The following is a 21,564-nucleotide window of genomic DNA, read 5'->3' on the forward strand; positions in this document are numbered from 1 at the left end:
TTAACAGTGAGTGAATTTTCATTGTATCTGGTGGTTCCTTCGCTCAGCTCTTCTCCTTCCTGCTGCCCTGTGAAGAAGGTGCCTTGCTTCCTCTTCCAACATGATTGTAAGTTTCCTGAGGCCTCCCCAGCCATGCTGAACTGTGAGTCAATTAAACCTCTTATCTTTATAAATTAACCAGTCTCAGGCAGTTCTTTATAGTAGTATGAAAATGGACTAATACAATAAATTGATATCACAGACAGTGGGGTGCTGCTACAAAGATACCCAAAAATGTGGAAGTGACTTTGGAACTGGGTAACAGGCAGAGGTTGGAATGGTTTGGAGGGCTTAGAAGAAGACAGGAAGATGTAGGAACTTTCTAGAGACTTGTTGACTGGCTTTGATCAAAATGCTGATAGCGATATGGACAATGAAATACAGCAGGCTAAGGTGGTCTCAGATGGTGATAGGGTTTGGCTGGGTCCCCACCCAAATCTCACCTTGAATTGTAATGATCTCCACATGTCAAGGGCAGGGCCAGGTGGAGATAACTGAATCACAGGTGCAGTTTCCCCCATACTGTTCTTTTGGTAGTGAATGGGTCTCATGAGATCTGATGGTTTTATAAGTGGGAGTTCCCCTGCACAATCTCTTTTGCCTGCTGCCATGTAAGATGTGACTTTGTTTCTCCTTTGCCTTCTGCCATAATTGTGAGACCTCCCCAGCCATGTGGAACTGTGAGTCAATTAAACCTCTTTCCTTTATAAATTACCCAGTCTTGGGTATGTCCTCATTAGCAATGTGAGAACAGATTAACACAGATGAAGATAAAAAACTTGTTGGAAACTGGTATAAAGGTGACTCTTTCTGTGCATTAGCAAAGAAACTGGTGGCATTTTGCTCCACCTCAGAGATCTGTGGAACTTTGAATCTAAGAGAGGTGATTTAGGGTATCTGGCAGAAGAAATTTCTAAGGAGCAAACCATCAAGACGTGACTTTGGGTGCTCTTAAAAGCATTCAATTTTATGCACTCACAAAGAGATGGTTTGGAATGGGAACTTATGTCTAAAAGAGAAGCAGAGCATAAAAGTTTGGAAAGTTTGCAGCCTGATGAGGTGATAGAAAAGAAAAATCCATTTTCTGAGGAGAAATTCAAGCTGGCTGCAGAAATTTGCATAAGGAGCCAAATTTTAATAGCCAAGACAATGGGGAAAATGTCTCCAGGGCATGTCAAAGCTCTTTACAGCAGCCCTCCCATCACATGCCCAGCGGCCTAGGAGAAAAAAATAGTTTCCTGGGCTGAGTCCAAGGCCTTGCTGCTTTGTGCAGTCTCTGGACTTGGTGACCAGCATTCCAGCTGTGACCAAAATGGATCAACATATAGCTCATGCCATTGCTTTAGAGGGTGCAAGCCCCAGGCCTTGGTGGCTTACTTGCGGTGGTGGGCCTGTGGGTGCACAGAAGCCAAGAACTGAATTTGGGAACCTCTGCCCAGATTTTGGACGATGTAGGAAAACACCCGAATGTCCAGACAGAAGTTTGCTACAGGGGGAGCCCTCATGGAGAACCTCTGCTAGGGCAGTGTGGAAGGGAAATGTGGGGTATGAACTCTGACACAGAGTCCCCACTGGGACACTGCCTAGTGAAGCTGTGAGAAGAGGACCAAGATCCTCCTGACCCCAGAATGGTAGATCCACCAACAGCTTGCACCATGCACCTGGAAAAGCTGTGGACACTCAATGCCAGCCTGTGAAAGCAGCTGGGAGGGGTCTGTACCTTGCAAAGCCACAGGGGCAGAGCTAATCACCTCTTACATCAGCATGACCTGGAGGTGATACACAGAGTCAAAACAGATCATACGGACCTTTAAGATTTGACTACCCCACTGGATTTTGGACTTGCATGGGGCCAGTAGCCCATTTGTTTTGGCCAATTTCTCCCATTTGGAATGGCTATATTTACTCAATGCCTGTACCCCCATTGTATCCAGGAAGTAACTAACTTGCTTTTGATTTTACAGGCTCATAGGCAGAAGGGGCTGGCCTTGTCTCAGATGAGACTTTGGACTGTGGACTTCTGAGTTAATGCTGAAATGAGTTAAGACTTTGCATGACAGTTGGGAAGGCAGGATTGGTTTTGAAATGTCAGAGACATGAGGATTGGGAGGGGCCCAAAGTGGTATGGTATGGTTAGGCTTTGTGTCCCCACCCAAATCTCATTTTGAATTATTATCCCCATAATCCCCACATTTCAAAGGAGAGAACAGGTGAAGGTAATTGGATCTTGGGGTGGTTTCCCCCATTCTGTTCTCATGATAGTGAGTTCTCATAAGGTCTGATGGTTTTGTAAGGGGCTCTTCCCCCTTCGCTCAGCACTTTTCCTTCCTGCAGCCTTGTAAAGAAGGTACCTTGCTTCCCCTTTGCCTTCTGCCATAATTGTAAGTTTCCTGAGGCCTCCCAGCCATGCTTAACTGTGAGTCAATGAAACCTCTTTCCTTTTTAAGTTACCCAGTGTCAGGCGATTCTTTAAAGCAGTATGAAAATGCATTAATACAATCCCTCTTTGCCTGTGCTGTCAGATATTCCTCACATTCCCACCCTTCTCCACTTTGAGTACTCTTGAATCTTGTCAAGACTCAGTTCTAACTTCCTTTCTTCCTTTAGCCTTGTAGTGAGATGCCTGGCCCTGGAAGACTGCTTTAGGCTGCAAGTGACAGAAAGTCTGACTCAAAGTGGCTCGAGCAGTAAGAAGTTTGTTACATCACTTAACACAATAAGTGGTGAGGCAGTTCCATGGTGAATTCAACCCTTAAATGAGCCATAGAAGATATGAGTTTTTCTCAACTCTCCATTTTGCCATCTTAGTGTGTCTTTTGTACCCAAGTTTATTCAGAAGGCTTCTCCTTACATGGCATGAATAGAACTGTTTATCACATATGCATGTCTATATTAGTGTATTACTCTGGGTTCTCCTGGGAAGAGAATCAACACAATGGGGTGACAGTGAGAGATTTATTTACTTTAAGGAATTGGCTCACATGATGGCTGGCAAGGATGATGTCCACAGGGTAAGCCAATAGGCAGGAGGCCTGGGGAAGTGTTGATATTGCTGCTCCTGGCCTAAGGCTTCTGGAGGCAGAATTCTCTTTTTCTTTGGGGACCTTCGTCTTTTTCTCTTAAGGCCTTCAACTCATTGGATGAGGCCCACATATATTATACAGATAATCTGCTTTACTCAAAATTGACTGATGCAAATGTTAATCTGGTCTTAAAAAGTACCTTCCCAACAACATCCACGCATGTGTGGTCAAATATCTGGGTACATACCTACCCAAATGAACACACCAAATTAGCCATCACAATGTCTAAACAAATTACTGATAAGAAAGAGACCAGAATCACCATTGTTGGTGTAAATCTCAGCCAAGAGTAACCCTCTGGGGCTGGTAAGGGGCTCCTTACCTGAGTATATGATGGTATGGAGGGCGAATGTGCAAGCATAGTCAGGGCTCTGCCTGCAAGACAGACTCTAGTTGTGGGTGAGGTCAGAGGAAGGCACAGGTTTGAGCAGGTAAACAACATCTGTTCAACACTTAGGCAGGCAGTATCCCAATACTGTGTTGCCTCCTTTACATGTATAAACCCTGTTGGAGCCCTTGTTACCCTGAGTCATGGATTTATGGCTTATCTTCCCCTTTAGACTGTAGGCTCACTTTTGAGTAAGAATCATGTGTCAGTTACCTGTTTAATAACTGCCCAAACTTGGTGCTCAGCACAAGGTAGGTACTCCACAAATGCTATTGAACTGACCAAAGCGGGGCATTCGCGTGCTGAATTAATCTTGTACTCACCATTGTTATAGAGCTCATATATTTTTATCCACCACAGCTTTGTTGAAGTCACAGATTCACAACTGTTATGCCAACTGACTATTATTTCTAGACACTTAAGTGAGGAACTTATGGGACGATAAAACTAGTTCAGTCCTATCAAGTTCTCTCCTATTTCACACATCCATAACCTGAAAAAAATCTCAGTAACAAATTGAAGAACACTCTAAACTTTATAGTCAAGTAATAAGAGGCAAGGGGTCCATTGTTTGCCACAAGTACCCACTCAGATACAGTAGGTCATCTGGAGTCAGATGTTAGAGCCCCGGGTTCAGTTGCTTAATCCACAAATTCTCATGACTCTTATCCTTTTCAACAGAGTTGGAGTTCCCACAAGTTTAGAAAGTGGAATAATCAGATACCAATCTTCTCTACCAGAAAGACAAAAGGCTTTAGACCTGTTCAATTCAGAGGACGAGGAAGTCATCTTTTAGTTGTCCACTGTGTAGAAACACTTGACCTTATAAATTCAAGCATCCCCCATGTTTCAGGCATCTTGAGAAACCCTTACACACATTATTACACTTTCCAGTTTGTAATTGTCTCCCTCTTCTCAAGCAGATACCAACAACAATTGACATATACTGACTCAGCACGCACCAGACATTACCATACGCACATTACCTCCATTATGTAATTTAATCTTCAGCAAACCTCACAAGGCTGATTTAGTTCTTATCTCCATTTCACAGATGAAGAACCCAGGGGGCTGAGAATGGGTAGGTCACTTGCTGACAGTCTTACCAACAAGAAACCACAGAACCCAGACTCAAGTCCCATCAAGTCTGACATCAGAGGCCATGATCACACTTGCACATGTTACTGCTTCCCATGTAGTAAGGTTTACACATACTATCTCAATTAAATTTCAGAGTGAGGAAAAGTTAAGTTCTTTTATATCAACACATAAGGGGACAATAAAAATTATTTCCTGTGGTTGTCTTAGAAGCAACAACCAACTCAAAATAGGGCCTTGAACACATTAAAGAAAGAATGTGACAACAGAGAAAAAAACATCAAAAAATGTGAGGCAGACGCACAACATTTTGCAGTGACCACCCAGTTCTACCCACGGGCATGTCAATCACTACAGACGATGTTCTCTTTAGGGGTAGTACTAACTTAGCAAGACTTCTTATTACCTTGAGAAAATATCCTTTATTTCTCTAATTCCATACTCACAAGGTACAAGAATATAATTATAAATGTAACTTCTGAGATATCCTGAATATAACAGACTTCCTAGGAAAAAAGTATGTAAACATTCTATTTCTTTAAAAGGGGCATCCTCAATTGTAAGTATTGAATGCCACTTGTCAATATTATTTCACATGAACATAGCTTGTGCCAATGAAATTATTATATCATTAGAAACCTGGTCATTTCTAGATGAATTAATCAAGTTCAGTTTCTATGTTCACTGGGCCATAGAATAGATATGCCATAGTAAATTTATCAAGTTAATAATATTCATTTCTGAGGCTATTTGGCAGCCAGTTGGGTTTTTCCTGGGTCACCCACTCTCCCTCACCATGCCTGCTTTCCTCCTACTGCAAAGCCTCACGAGTACTTATAATTGCCCCATCATACAAATGAGAAAAATGATGCTCAGAGGGGTTTTGTGACTTGCTTAGCTCCGCACAGCTGGTGTAATAGACTCTACAGAAGGACAGGAAAAGAAGACATAGAAGCCAAGAATGAATGAGGTGACCTGGGACTCTGCTCTTTATATTTGCCACCAACTACAGAGACCTCAGCTGACATCTCCAGCCCTCTGTTTTCAGTGCCTGAGTAGAGATTGCACATTGGCTCCTGTTGAGAGCTTTATTTCTTATTCTCACATCTGAGCAGTTAAAAATACTTTGAAATATGTCACCTGCCTTCCCTTCTGTCCTTGCCTTTTGCTTGCTTTTTCTCTTGCCTCTCTTTACTAAAGCAGCAAAAGCAAGAGGACCGTTAAAAGCAAGAGGACCATAATGAGGGTAAGAGTAGTGGGAGGAGACACAGGGACCCTCCACCTTGCTTCTGAACTAAACTCACAATATAATCCTTGCTTTAATCTGTCTTCAGTTCTCTGTCCTCTGCCCCCATGCTGACAGGATCCACTTTACCTGGTATTTTTAGCTGATACTTGGCCCGATGTGCTAAGTCCTGGCCATGGATGCTGCTAAAGTGACAGCATGTGTTCCATCAGCTCCATTGCCATGGTCAGTCTTTTCATAGTTCCTGTTTCATTAATGTTAAGAAATGGCTCTTCCTCACTTAACCAAATGTCAGCAGACAGAGCTTCGGCCCTTAATCATCCATGCCCCTGCCCCTGAGGGCATCCTATAGACCGAAGGACATTGAGACTGCAGGCTCAGATGGAAAAAAAAGTACTCTAATTGCCCATTACTTAACAAACTTTGTCTTGATGGAGTATTCATTGCACACATAAATTAGACTGCCTCACCTTTTGCAATGTAAAATCCTTGGAAATAATGCTAGCTTTCATTCTAATTGTTTTTAATAAATAAATAAAAGAATTAATGTGTACTTACCTGGAACAAAGCTTCCCTGGACCACCTCCTTGTATGCCCACCAGCCTTCATGGATTTTTGGTGAATTCTGTTGAGCTAAAGGAAAAGCAAAGAAGAGAGATTAAGATGATGGTAGAGAAACACTGCGTCCCAGCTGTCCAAGTTAGAAGGGTGAATATTCATAAAATAATCCTCTTCTACCCCAAAGTCATACTACAGCAGAACCTTCCTTCTCCCTTCCTTTTTTTTTTTCAAATAGATCATTGATGGGTAAATATAACAATTTTATTGAAAGTTCTCTGATGTTTTAATTGATGTTAGATAGTAATTATGTATTTAAGTCCCCTGCTACCTGTTCTCGTCATCTTCCCCATACACACACACACACACACACACACACACACACACGCATACACACACACACAGCGCCCCTGCTGAAATTGAGGAGAGGAGGCAGATCCCATCCATGTGTGTCCATGGAACCCTTGTTTTGGGAGAGACTGAAGTTCGCTGAAGGAGCCAGTCTAGAAGGCTGAAAGGTATACCCAGCCAGCTTTCCTTAGGTCCCAGGAAAATGAAAACAAGAATATAAATAACTGGGGTGGAGGGTTTTGACATCACAGGCTAAAAGGGCAGAGGGCTCAAGATATTGGAAAATATCATGGAGATCTGTAAGCTCATGCTGACATGACCTCAGGGAAACCCTTGAATTCATGACAGTTGACAGGTGAATTGGGGCAATGCCATTACACATGCATGCAAACCCCAAAGTATACATGATACATAAATGTATGCTTATCCCTTTATTAAACTACATTCATATTTCAATTCCCAGACACATTGGAAGAAAATACATGAATCAATCAAATTTTAGTTTGGCTACTATTAATGTTAATGTTAAACCTTCACTTTTTTCTTTTCTTCTTTAAATCTCGTGGTTTTTTTTTTTTTCTAGCCTTCCTCTTCAAAGTTCTAGGGAAAAGACTTATCATTCTGAGTTAGAAAGAATGGGTATAAGACAATGGGTTTGAATGCAAGGCTTTGTATAGAGAGAAGATTTACTAGATTTCTCTAGCTTCCAGATAAGCTTGGACTGTTTAGCTTCAAGTCTCTTCTTATGGTATAGTGAAGATACTTTTTCTTCCTATGATATGAAGAGCCCTGAGGCTTATATCTTTGTGGTTGAAGGAGACTTTCTGACATAGGATGAGTGAAACTGAAGCCCACTCCTTCTGGAACTGACAGTGGGCGTAGGGGACTTTAAAAACAAATAGAAGAGAGACAAAGAGCTTATTTAAGGATCTGGAAAAAATAGCACCTTTAAATTTGCCCAGCACAAATCTCGGGCATGGACACACCAAAATATACTGGATTTCCTGGTATTCTTATTGCCCCTGTGGTGTGGATAGAGTTCAGACGTTTCCATAGCCCTTGAGGAAGATCCCGAGGTCAGCTGAGTTGGAAGCCAGTGCATCTGCTCTGGGACAGCAGGCAAAGGAGGAAGTGACCTCAAAGCAGAAGCTGGAAAGGTTCTGTCCAACCAGGGAGTCAGGCAGAAGATTCAATTGAGACTCTGGGAATTTGCAGCACCAGGGAAAGACAAGGAGATTTGAAGTCAGCCAGGAGGTCTTTAGACCTGACCAAGCCAAGAAACCAAATCAAGGTTTGGTTATGGCTGCAAAATTCCCAAGTGGGTAGACAACATTTCTCTAGAGTTCAGAAAGGGTTCTGATTCCTCCTCTGGGTCTTGGTGTTGCCTGACTCACCGTCCTTCTCCCCCAGTTCATTAGACAGTCATCATAGGAGCCAGGAGAGAATCCCAAAGGCTTAGAAACCAGTGAGATCAGATATCTAATGGCCCTCTTATGAAACAACTACCTTGTAATGCTCGCCTTGACTATAATTAAATAAAATTCACAGACAGTACAGCCTACTAAAAAACAACAACAAAACCAAACCCCAACCCTGATAATTCACTAAACTTCAGCCTAGCTCTGCTAGACATGTAAAATGTCTAAAGCCTGGGAAAAATGCACATTTCTAAGATCTTGAAAGTATTGAACTATAAACATCACCTAACAGCTTTGCATCAGAGATAAGCCAGGACTGGTTTTCCTTATCACAGGCAAAAACTTCAGAGTTTCATAAAAACTCACACCAAGTTTTATCCAGTCAGGATTGCTGACTGTCATCAAACAATTTAAACCATAAATCCAGCCTTCTGTCTTTATTCTACGAGACAGTCATTGGGGAAGTTGCATTCTCTTGCGTGTGATTCATTACCCCAAATAAATGTCCACTTAGCACTCAATTTTTGTTTTACATTAAGCTTTTTACCTAATTGTTTTATAAAATTTTTTTTACAGTATTTATACATCACTTTAAAAATTTAATGTAGTGCTTTAACTATAAATAAATGTAATTTATAATAATATATATTTCAATGTGAAAATGCTTGAGTATGACACACTAGAGCAGAGATTAGAAAACTAGTGCGTGCTAGCCAGATATGGCCCATTGCCTGTTTCTGTACTGCCCAAGAGCTAAAAATGAATTTACACTTTTAAATGGTTGAAAAAAATGAGTTGAAAAAACTGTTTTGACATGTTAAAATTAAATTACATTCAAATTTCAGTGTCCATAATGTTTTATTGCCAAATAGCCACACATATTTATTTATCTATTCTCTAGAGTTGCTCTGCCACTACGGTGGCAGAGTGGAATAGTTATGACAGAGACCATTTGGCCCACAAAGCCTAAAATGTTTCCTCCATGGCTCTTTACTGAAAAAACTTGTTGATTGCTAATTTACATACATAATTTCAAAAAGAAAATCAATATAATCAATATAGTGCTTTAACTATAATACAAGGGGGAAATACAAGGAACATAATGTAAAACAAAATATATATTTCAATATGTAAATACTTGGGCATGGTGCACTAGAAGATAAAATGAAGAAGTTGGATGCTTGATTAACACAGACACAAATAACAACTTTGTATTATATTAGAGATTCCAGAATCCACAAGTGGCATTGCTCTCGTGGTATGTGGTTTTCCAAAATAGTGAACTCTTGGCAAAGATTAAAACGTAATTAAGTACCACCTTCTCTTGATTTACATGATCTTTGCATTGCTAAAGAACCAGGTATAATAAAACTTTGTAAGACATGTTTTGTGTGCATATGCAAAATGGAGTTTGATTGGAGGGTCAAATAAATAAAACAGTTTTTCCAGTCACTTGAATGTCTGTTGGGACATGGGATAATTTATCGTTGTTTCTAACTATCTAATATGTTGCAGAGCATAGTATCTCTGTCCCCCTTTAGTTGGTGCTAATTGCCACTCTTTCATTATAACAATCTTAAGCGCCCTCACCCATTTCCAAAATATTCTCCCAGAAACAGTGACATCCCTATTGACAGTAACTAACCTAAAGGTACTATTTATAGTACTTCCATGTGCTAAAAGAGGATAAAATGAAACATTATGTTGAACACTAACCAGAGGATAATTCTTTGTCTAAGTAGACAAAAGATACATCTTTTCCCATATATCTGAATTGTAGTGTCATACCGAATACACTTGCCTCCCCATTATATGTTCAAATATTTTTTCTACCCTTTCGTGCCATTTGACCATATCATTAAGAAACTTTCATTTCTACAAGGGTTAAAGCAGTAAGGAAAAAAGAGAAAGCATAGATGCATGTTGTCAAGATGGCAAAAAAAGGAAAGCTAACTCTAATAAAACCTGAGTAAGATGACTAGGTTCTCAGATTTGTAGATGCATTCCTAGTCTCTTTTTATCTCTCTTTCTTACATGTGCATATCTTCCACACTCCCCTATAAGGACAACCTGTCAGTCGAACTGAAATGTCCATTTAAGAAAGAAGAAAGAAGCCCCTGGGTAAGTAAGAGTATTGGAACTGACAAGATTATCACCAAAAGCTTCTGTTCCATCCACAAAGTTGCAAAACACTTTGCTCTTTCTTCATCTCCAATCATTGCTTCTTTGGCTATCACATCCATTCAGAAGCAGAACTATGCAAGATTTTAGCAGGTAATAAGACAATCAGACCATCTGAATAAAGCCTATTATAATAGTAGAACTGCAAAGCTCCTATTAGCTGTCTTTGATGTGCATTGTGAAGAACCAAATTCACCCCCCAAAAATCAGTCAGCCAGAAGAGCCATTTGATGTCTATCAATTACAAAATTTAATGGCTGCAGACTGGAATTGAAGAAAATAAAGATGATTTATGTAATGTTTTCAAATTCCCTGGGATGCTCAGGCTGGCCTCATACTGTTTGGCAATTTAGAAAGATGGGATGGCACATTTAAAAAGGTACCTCATTTAAAGTTCTGCCACAGTGCTACAAGAAGTTTATTATAGATGGATCTCCTAGAGAAATACAGGATTCTTATTTTAACGCCTCCCACCAGATCCTTGGTAGTCATCTTGTTGTTGTTTACATGTGATTTGAAGTGAGCGAAGAGCTGATTGAGAACTTCTCAGAGCAAACAGGTGAACAGAGAGCCGCCTGAGCTTTTACAGCATTCTGTGTTCCTCTTTGCCTAGGTATGGATAAGAATTTTTTAATGTGCAACCAGCCCCTGGGAAAAATCCAGGTGTCTAATTAAAAAAATCGTGTTGACAATAAAAATTGTCATCACTGCCAGAGGAAAAGATATACATAGCAAGGAAAAATCTATTTCAATTTTATTCTCGGTTTATTTTTCACTGTGGTAGTTTGGGAACTGATGATTTTCCAAAGGAAACTCTGAATCTCAGGATTTTGAGAGACAATATTCATTGCTCCAATGGCTTCTTATACAAATGAGCAGAATTATCTTACATAATTCTACTTCTGAATGAATGGGACAGCTGAAGAAGCCATGGTTGGGGATGAAGAAAGAGCAAAGTGTTTTGCAACTTTCTGGATGGAACAGAGGCTTTTTGGTGATCCCTTCTTGCACAGAGAAGGGAACCTCACTTATAAGAGGTTGGGGTCTTAAAACAGCAAATTTTTTCTATAAAGGGCGACATAATACATATTTTAGGCTTTGAAGCCCATACTATTTCTGTGCCAACTGCTCCACTTTGCCATTGTAGCACAAAAGCAGCCATATACAATATGCAGGGGTGTAGCTGTGTGCCAGCACAACTTTATTTATGAAAACAGAGAGCTGGATTTGATGTGTAGGCCATAGTTTGCTCAGTCCTGTCTTGGATCTAAAAGGTTTTTGTTATGCAGTTCTGTTTCTTACTTAAATGTTCAGGAGTGAGCTGCTTTACAAAAAAAAAAAAAAAAATCAGAATGTTGAAATATATGGGCTTCTAATTACATGTGCCTGGTATCTGATCAGTAGGTACTGCAGAAGGTATCTATCATAGTGAATCTTTTCCAGATCTGAAATTGGTCACCAGCAACTACATAAAATTGAGTATTTCCCTCTCTCCACCCGATTTCCATTGGGCTAAACCACCAAAGCTGGTGGAGCTTTATATAAACAAGGCCTACAACCCATGCTGGGTTTTTCAAACCGGTCAATAAAGACCTGAACAGTATCTTGATCCCCTTTTATTCTTCCCATAAGTCCATAAACTCTCTGAAGCAAGTATGGGCCTGCCAACCAACTTAAAAAATTATGTTCATATTCCCACTGACCACAAATACAGGCATCACACCAACAAGTCTTTGGATCCAGACTGAAACTTCCCAAAGATGACGTGACCTGGCCTGTGGGTAAATCCCTATCATTAACAGAGCTTACTGCTCCAAGTCAACTAATTTAACTAACTTAGGTTCAGAGAAAACATAACTGCGAAATACCTCCATTTGGAAATTACAGTGGTCTCTTGACCTGGTGGGAAACGAGATTTAAAAGCAACCATCTGAGAGAGCACAGTTGAGGTGGGGAAGGAAATGGTGCAATAAGGAACAGAAGAGCCCTCATAAAGGGATCCAGTTGGGGAAGGGATGTTGCTTAATAAAACTCCACCATCAGTCAAAACACACCAAACCATAAACACACACATTGCACAAATGAGCTTCCAAGCCCTGGATCCGTACAATTATACCTGTGCCAAGTGGTCTACAACTAGCAAAGATGAAGCCAGATACAGAGGAGAGGCAGAGTACATACACTGCTATGGTTACTTCATTGTAATGTAATGGTAGAAGCCCTGAATGGTTGTTTCCCTCAGAAACTGCATTTCTGCACTGGAGGAGGTAATTCAAGGAGGAAGGTACCAAGTCTGTTGACCAGGAAACAACATAAGTTGGAAGGTAAAAAAAGTACTTCTAACACTGGATGCATATCCATGACATCACTGTCTTTCCTTGCATGGCCAATTCTGTGTTCTAAGTGGGAAGGAGGAACATTGAGAAGTGCATGGATCATCAGAAGAAACATAAATGACTGCTCCATTGAGCTGCATGGCACTCACTAGACTAACGGGGATAATGGCCTTCCTCAGGTGCTTGACTTTTACGACACCCGGAAGGTATTTTTCTTCTGTGCACTCTCTGTATTATGTGTGGTCCTACATTCTAACGTTTAGATAGTGCCCCACACTATCTGTTTCCATGTCATTCTTTTCCACCTAACCATAACCTTCCTGAGGTCAGAGAATATATCTTATTTTAAAATTCCATTATTTGGCCGGGTGCGGTGGCTCACACCTGTAATCCCAGCACTCTGGGAGGCCGGGGCACGTGGATCACGAGGTCAGGAGATCGAGATCATCCTGGCTTACACGGTGAAACCCCGTCTCTACTAAAAATATAAAAAATTAGCCAGGCGTGGTGGCGGGCACCTGTAGTCCCAGCTACTCGGAGAGGCTGAGGCAGGAGAATGGCGTGAACCCGGGAGGCAGAGCTTGCAGTGAGCAGAGATTGCGCCACTGCACTCCAGCCTGGGCGACAGAGCAAGACTCCATCTCAAAAAAAACAAAAAAACAAAAACAAACATTAGCAGGTGTGGTAGTACATGCCTGTAATCCCAGCTACTTGGGAGGCTGAGGCAGGAGAATCGCTTCAACCTGGGAAACGGAAGTTGTAGTGAGCAGAGGTCGCACCACTGCACTCCAGCCTGGGCAACAGAGCAAGACTCCGTCAAAAAAAAAAAAAAAATTCCATTATTTATGCAAAAGCTTAGTACATAACAAGTGCCAGAAAAATATTGGGTAAATGCCTGATAAATGTGGTAGTGAAGTTGTATATTATAGCAACTTGCAGTCCAACTCACACAATCTTTGAGAGGTTTTAGTCTATATCCAAAGACTTGTGGGTGTGACGCCTATATTTGTGGTCTGTGGGAATGTGAACAAAAGTGATTTCAAGTTGGTTGACAGGCCCACACGTGCTTGACAGATGGAAGAGCACCAGGAGCTGACACTCTGCCTAGGGAAATCAAAGCCTTAGCAAACCCACTTTTATTTAGCACAATGTGTTGCATTTAAAAGCAAAGGGGAAGATGTGTCATACCTGGAACTACTTACATCTCTGTCATTCTTTGCTTTTCCTGAATTCGTGAGACAGGATGAAACTCATTTCTATCTTTCCATCCTGTGTGAAAACGCCACTTGCCATACAAACTAGACAGGACACTGAAATCATTGAGAATTGAACTGGCTAATGGGTGACAAAGTGACTATTTCCAAGCAGAGAAGATGGGTATGACCTAGAATCACCTTGCATGTTGGACCAGACCTAAGCAAGCTGACAAAATTATATTTGTGTTGGGAGATAGGAAAAAAATATTGATGGTGGGTAGCCTGCATTACTTTCATCTAAAAAGCTTAGCATGATACTATTGTTAAGAAGCTCAAGGCCAGGCGCAGTGGCTCACGCCACTAATCCCAGAACTTTGGGAGGCCAAGGCGGGCGGATCACGAGGTCAGGAGATAGAGACCAATCCTGGCTAACATGGCGAAACCCCGACTCTACTAAAAATACAAAAAATTAGCCGGGTGTGGTGGCCGGCGCCTTTAGCCCCAGCTACTCGGGAGGCTGAGGCAGGAGTATGGCATGAACCCAAGAGGCAGAGCTTGCAGTGAGCTGAGATCGCACCACTGCACTCCAGCCTGGGCAACAGAGCGAGACTGTCTCAAAAATAAATAAATTAATTAATTAAAATTAAAAAAATAAAAAATAAACAGAAGCTCAAAGGTAACTAGAGTTGAAAATCATCAAGAGGAAAGTCCCTATTATGGCTAATTCTCAGCCTAGTATTCTAGAATTTCTGCAATTTGGGTTTACCACACATTTAATATCATTTCTCATAAAATTTACAAGAGTCATTCTTCCTGCTGTCCCCAAGTATGCCACATTTATTACTCTCTCCACACCTTCACTCTGCCCTTTTTCCCCCTGAAATTCCCTCTTTTTCTACTTTTTCTTGACCTGGTCTTACTCAATTCTCAAAGCCTCTCCAATTCACACTCCTTTCAAGAAAGGTGTACTGATCATTCCAACTCTACTGTAATCCCTCACTTCCCTGAATTTCAGAACTTTAGTGTCTATTCCTCATTTGCCATTCTTATTAATTCAAGAAACATCTAGTGAGTACCTGTGATTGTAAGTGTTCTAAGCATTGAGGGTACAAAGTTCCTGTTTTCCATGAAGTTATTAGGTGGGTGCAAAAGTAATTGTGGGTTTTGCTGTTAAGTAATGGCAAAACCACAATTACTTTTGCATAAACCTAATACATTCTCCTGGAGGGAGACAGAGAAAAGGAAAGAACGGAATTCAAATATATAAGAAAAATTGGAGAAAAGTACTCTGTAATATAGAGGGTAAGGTAGTAAAGTGACTAGAAGAACATATTAGATTGTATGACAGTGATGGTCTCTGAAATTATGACACTTAATCAGAGATTTAAATAAAAAAATCTGGCCTCATGAAGATCAACAGTGGTAGGATTTCAGGGGGATTCAAAGACTGAAAGTTGGCAGAAATAAGTTTGGCTTCTTTAAGAAAACTAAAAGTGGCCAATAGGTGTGATAATAGTAGATACAGCGGGGAGAGAGGCTGAAAATGAGGCTGGACAACGTAAGTAGTGGCCCAGGAGAAAGGTGGTGGTGGCTTCAACTAGGGCAGTGCTAGTGACAATAGAACATCGTAAGATTTAGATGAAGCATGGATAGGACTTGGTAATGAACTGATGAGAGAAGTTGAAGACCATACATCAAGGCAAACTCCCACCCTTTTTAGTCTGAGTGACTAGATGTTGACAGTTACTGAGATGACCAGGGAGACTGGGGGAGTACTATTACTCCTCTCTCCTTGACTAAATTAAAGCTGTCTCAAGGGGAAAAATGTTGTGCTTTGTCTTCCATAATGCAACACATATCATAGGTACACGGGCACAGTGTTTAACAAATATTTGCTTAATAAATCTGGGAAAGGGAGAATGACATGTGAACCTCCATTTATAAATGTTATTTACAAGTTCTATAGAAATATTCACTCTGATGACTATCCTCTATTATTTCCTTGGAATAAGTTTAATGATAAAAGGTCCTTAGAATTCAAAGAGTGTAACTCAAACAATAACAGTGGAACACAAAAGAAAAGGGACAAAAAGATTACCTCTAATCTCTGTAATTTTAAGAGGATAGCTATAATTTTGCTGCTTTCACCAAACATTACGTCTTGTTTTTTCATTCTTATTTTTAATGTACAGATACTAGTTCTTTTAGTAGAGGTGCCATAATTTACCAATTATTCCTGCCCTATTGGTTATCTAGTTGTTTGAATACTGCACTTAACCTTCTCAGGTACAAAGCTTCCCTTGCTCATCCTCTTTTAGACTTTTCTTTAGCACAGTAAGCCAAAATCAGTCAAGGGACAGGAGTATATATGTTAAGTTACTTTGTAAAAAATGTTATAACAATCTACATTTCCACAAAAGTATAAATTATTATTTCTCAAAGGAAAATTCTGGTGGTACTTTCAGGATAACTACATAATAAAATAATGTTAACCATTTAAACATAATTTTGACTTCTGACAAACAGGCAACTTAAGAAGCATCATTACTGTAAGGAATGAATCTGTTCTGTCATGAGCTCATGAGATGGACATTTCATAGAAATCTATTCCATATTTTTACTATTATTTCTCTGTTTGGAATCAGGTATAGATTTATTCTCTGTAAATATTGTAGCTCCTTTTTGTAGTAGAGTGTATGTATGTTTTTAAACAGATGGATGAAACTTCAGATCCCAAGAGTTCAAGTCCATGCCCAGGTTCGTGCAGCCTCCCATAAATCACAGCAATAAGGAAAATGTATATGTGCTATATTCAGAATGCTAGGAGCATACTGATATAATAAATCCATTTTTAAACTACAATTGGAAAGAAACTATTGGTAATTCCTAAAATCAATGGGTTAGTCAATTGTGGGGTTAATCTCATATCACATAAAACTTTCTATCACAGCTGAAATCTCTGAATGAGACTAAAATCTCCTTGTATGTCTCTTAAGCTTGAATTCAGCAAGGCTAAATGCAATGAAAAGAAAGGAATCCAACAGAATTGTTGGTTTGGGAGGTAGTGTGAAATGATGGAAAATACATGGCACCCTGGGGTTAAATCACAAATTTACTACTAATTGTGTCACTTTGGGCAAATTATTTCATCTCTTTTTTAACAACACAGCACATGGATACATATGTAACAAACCTGCACATTGTGCACATGTACCCTAAAACCTAAAGTATAATAATAAAAAAAATGTTTATTTGTATAAATTTAAAAAGTACAAATGCAGTTTTTTAAATACAGATATATTGCTTAGTGGTGAAGTCTAGGCTTTTAGTGTAACCCTCACCTTAATGGGTATATTATACTCCTTAAGGAATTTCCCATCCCTCATCCCCCTCACTCTCCCACCCTTCTAAGTATCCAATGTCTATCATTCCACTATCTCCATGTGTACACATTATTATAGCTTATAGCTCTCACTTATAAGTATACGTGATGTTTGACTTTCTGTTTCTGAGTTATTTCACTTAAGCTAATGGTCTTCAGTTCCATCCATGTTGCCGCAAAAGACGTGATTTCATTCTTTTTTATGGCTGAGTAGTATTCCACGGTATGGATATACCCCATTTTCTTCATGCACTTACCCATTGATAGAGACTTATGTTGATTCCATATCTTTGCTATTTTGAACAGTACTGCTATAAACATATGAATGCAGTTATCTTTCTGATGTAATGATTTCTTTTTTAGAGTAGATACCCAATACTGTGATTGCTAGATTGAATGGTAGTCTATTTTTAGTTACCAAGAAAACTCCTCTAAAGTATGAGCCAACTTGTGAAAGAAAAAAGATAGCCCTTCCTGACGGAAAAAAGACTTCAGGAGCCTCTGAGGACATTCACGCCATTTGTGAGTCAAAGTACAGTCACTAAAGAAACTTGGGGAACAGAATATAAGACTTGCAGCAGGAAAACAACTGATTCAGGGAACTCATGCAGGAAACACGCGGTCTTTGCTGGCACAAAGCCCAAAGAAATCCCAACGCCCGGTAGAAAAATAAGAAAAATGACCTATTAAGTCAAGTTGCCATGGTGGGACATAAAGCCACATGCAAACCATAGGAAAAGGTCAGGGCAGATTTTTCATATATACCATAGCTCAACATATTTCTGTCCTTCATTCCGATTCTGATCCACACAGCATTTGCTGAGCATGCACTATATGACAGGTGCTGTCACATACTTATAAGTGGTAGATCCAGTGAATTATGACCATATCTGTGCTTTCCACACCAGCCAAACTAGAGTTTCATTATAAAAATAACCAAGACCAATCTAAAATTCGGAACTTGAATTGTCTAGAGAGTTGTATCTGAGGAGATTTGAGGACCATCCCTATCTCAGCTACTGCTTCAGTGAGGATGATTCTCAAATTTATATTCCCCACCTGGATTTTTTATTCCAGTTCCATGCAAGCTTTTCAGCAGCCTACTAATTAGAATATTGCTATTTTCCAGGACCTCATGATCACAACTGTCGTCTGCCCCTGTGGCAAAAATAGTGCCACTAAATCCCCCAATATTTATTTCCCCTTCTTCCTTAACAAGGAAAACTCTGGTTTTAGTAAGACATCACAGAATACAGACTATATAGCCCTATCTCCTTTGTAGCTAGGTGTGGACATGTGAATAAGTTCTGGTTAATGAGATGTTAGAAAATGTATAAGAGTTCCAGGAAGTGCTAAAAGAAAATGTTATGCCTCTCCTCACTTCTTCCAGCAAGCTGGGATGTGGACATCATAGCTAGACTTCAAATAGCCATCCTGAACCATCATGCAAATGCCTTATTTTCAGCATCAAGATAGAAAGAGCTGGGATCCCTGCATGGCCTACATTTATAAGATATAAATAAATCTCCATCTTATTTAGACTTATCCATCACTCACAGCTAAAACTAATCCTAGCTGATACACACTTGCCTTCAGTACCCATGGAGTGAAGACATTGACTCTACTTCTGCTATAGCTCTAATCCATTCTTTCCTTCACATTTCTACTGCCTAGACACAAATCCTAGACAAAGGCCCTCAGTGATTACTTAAATGGCCAATTATAGTGGCCTAATAACTGGACTCCTGTGTCCATCCATGCTCCCCGCTGTGGTCTTCACACCGCCTTCATGATTATGTTTCCTGTTTACAGCAGCACTGTGTCCATGTCGTCTTTCACTTTTGAGGGGCAGTGAAAGACATGCACAGAGTCTTCCTATGAAGCTCATTTACCAACTATTTACAAAGCCGTGTCCAAACTCATTGACCATCTTTCAAGGCTCTCCGCAAAGCCCTTCGATGACTCCCTATTGGTTACAAAATAATGTGCAAGTGTTCCAATGAAACTTTCAACAAACTGTATGGTGTGGTTAACTTACCTGTTTTCCAAAACTCATCCTGTCTCCTTTGGGCATCTTTTCTCTGTGCTCTCATGGCATTTATTATATACATTTAGTTATCACATACATATTTTTCTTAAATCACCTCTTCATGAGATTGTCCTCCTGTCAGAATAGGTGCCCTGTAAATGTATTTGGACTGAAGTAAATTTAGACATTTGTTTCTCACTGACCGACCCTAGTCAGACTAAACTATCTGCTCTTGGTGATGTTTGCCATGTGCTCACACTATTTACTTTTACTGGAATATCATATTCTTTACTGTATATCCAATGTAAACCAATATTTCAAGTGTCTGCCCAAACAATACCATCTAAAAACCTTCCATGGTTTCTCCAGATAAAAGAAAGCTTTATTATCTCTGAAGTTTCTTAACATATTGTATACAATTCATTTCATTTCAGTCCAATTCGATATGATTTAGTTCAATCAAATCCAGAAAATATTAATATTTAGAACATACTTATTATGTTTGAATACTCATTCTAGGTCTTTATTTTGGAGTGGTTTACAGTGCAGTGAGAAATAAGGGGATGTCTTTAATATATTCTAGGCTAAAGTGTATGCAATATACAAATTAAGATAATGATAGTGTTGACAATGCTAGTTTACCTGCGATAACAGGCAAACTCTAAAATCTCAATGGCATAGTACAAGTTTATTTCTCATACATATAAATTTCCAAACTGGTTTTCCTGATTGGCATATGGCTCTCCAAGTCAGGGCCCAGGCTTCTTCTGTCCTGTGCCTCTGCTATCTGCAATATAAGACTTCAAAGGCCACTAGGCTGTGTAGGTCAAGCCAGAATGGAAAAAAGCATGGAGGGTTTCTCAAAAGTTGTTTTCCTGGCTTAAACCTAGAAATAATATTCACTACTTCTGCCCACATTTCATTGACTAGAACTTAGCCTCTTTAATACAACTAAATGTAAAAGGAGGCTAGGGAAATGTAGTCCAGCTGTGGACTACACAGTGGTGTTGGATTGGACAGAACTGAGGGAAGTCTTGTAGAATCCTTCACACACAATGATACTGAAGAGAATTTGAAAGTTTTCCACCCCCTTAAGATGGACCAATAAGAGGAGTAAATATGTTTTGGAGAACATGCAGCCAGAGTGGTTATATCTTCTAATTTGTCTAGAATATTCTATTTGCATTTGTCGTCCCAATATTGTTATAAAATGGGGTCTCAGAGATGTCCCAGTTTAAATGATAAATTATGTGATCATCTCTACACTTAGCAGTCTTTGCCACATGCAGCTTTAGCCATTTTGAAGACTCTGCTTGTAGGGCACTTAGGTTTCTACCAGATCATCCACATATTGACCCATACTTTGTCTTGTATGTTTGTTGTCTAAATGAAATCAAGAATGTGCACCTTCTCTCAATCCTCCTACAACCTATCTCTTTCCCCTGGTTTCTTACTCACCATTTGCCAGCCAATAAGTCAATACAAACAACTCATTTGGCTACAGAAGACACAATTACTAGAAACCTGATGACCCAGATACCTTTTCTTGTATTTAATTAATTATTTTTGAGACAAAGTCTTGCTTTGTTGCCCAGGCTGGAGGGCAGTGGCGTGATCTCGTCTCACTGCAAACTCCGCCTCCTGGATTCAAGTGTTGCTCGTCTCAGCCTCCTGAGTAGCTGGGATTATAGGCGTGTGTCACCACACCTGGCTAATTTTTCATATTCTTAGTAGAGACAGAGTTTTGCCATGTTGGCCAGACTGGTCTCAAACTCCTCACCTCAGGTGATCCTCCCGCCTTGGCCTCCAAAAGTGCTGGGGTTACAGATGTGAGCCACCACCTGGCCCCTTTCCTTGTATTTAAATGCTAGATAAAAAGAGGCAAATGTCAAGAAAATAAGCTTATTAGAGGAATTAAAGGCTGAGTGGTAGAAGGTATGGTGAATGGTTCCCTCTTCCCTGAATAACTTTTCTTCAACAGCAAATATTCAACATGACTCCCTATGCTGTCTTCAGTTCTATTCTGTACAGTGAGAATAGCTGCCAGAATGAGTTGTATTACAAAATATTGAATATAATAAGTTATAATTATCTTATACAGAAATTATTTAATTACATTTAATTTTCTCCTAAATATGAACGAGCATATTCAGAAAAATGAAAATACAACATAGAATTATACGTGTGAAAGGGAGATTTAAGACAGTGTTTTATGCCCCCCTTATTTATCAGATGGGGAAACAGAGTCCTAGAGGAATG

General features: G+C 39.9%; 1 protein-coding gene across 1 annotated transcript in view; it reads right to left on the bottom strand.

Annotated features, from left to right (window-relative positions):
• Positions 1-21,564, bottom strand: part of LOC116463555 (carbonic anhydrase-related protein 10) — a 516,700-nt gene that overhangs the window by 425,225 nt on the left and 69,911 nt on the right. Inside the window, exon 2 of the mRNA XM_032146709.2 lies at positions 6,413-6,487. Within this exon, the coding sequence (XP_032002600.1) occupies positions 6,413-6,487 (75 nt within the window). The remainder of the gene's footprint in view (positions 1-6,412; positions 6,488-21,564) is intronic.

Source organism: Hylobates moloch, unplaced genomic scaffold, assembly GCF_009828535.3.
Source record: "Hylobates moloch isolate HMO894 unplaced genomic scaffold, HMol_V3 SCAFFOLD_41, whole genome shotgun sequence".
Lineage (NCBI taxonomy): Eukaryota > Metazoa > Chordata > Mammalia > Primates > Hylobatidae > Hylobates > Hylobates moloch.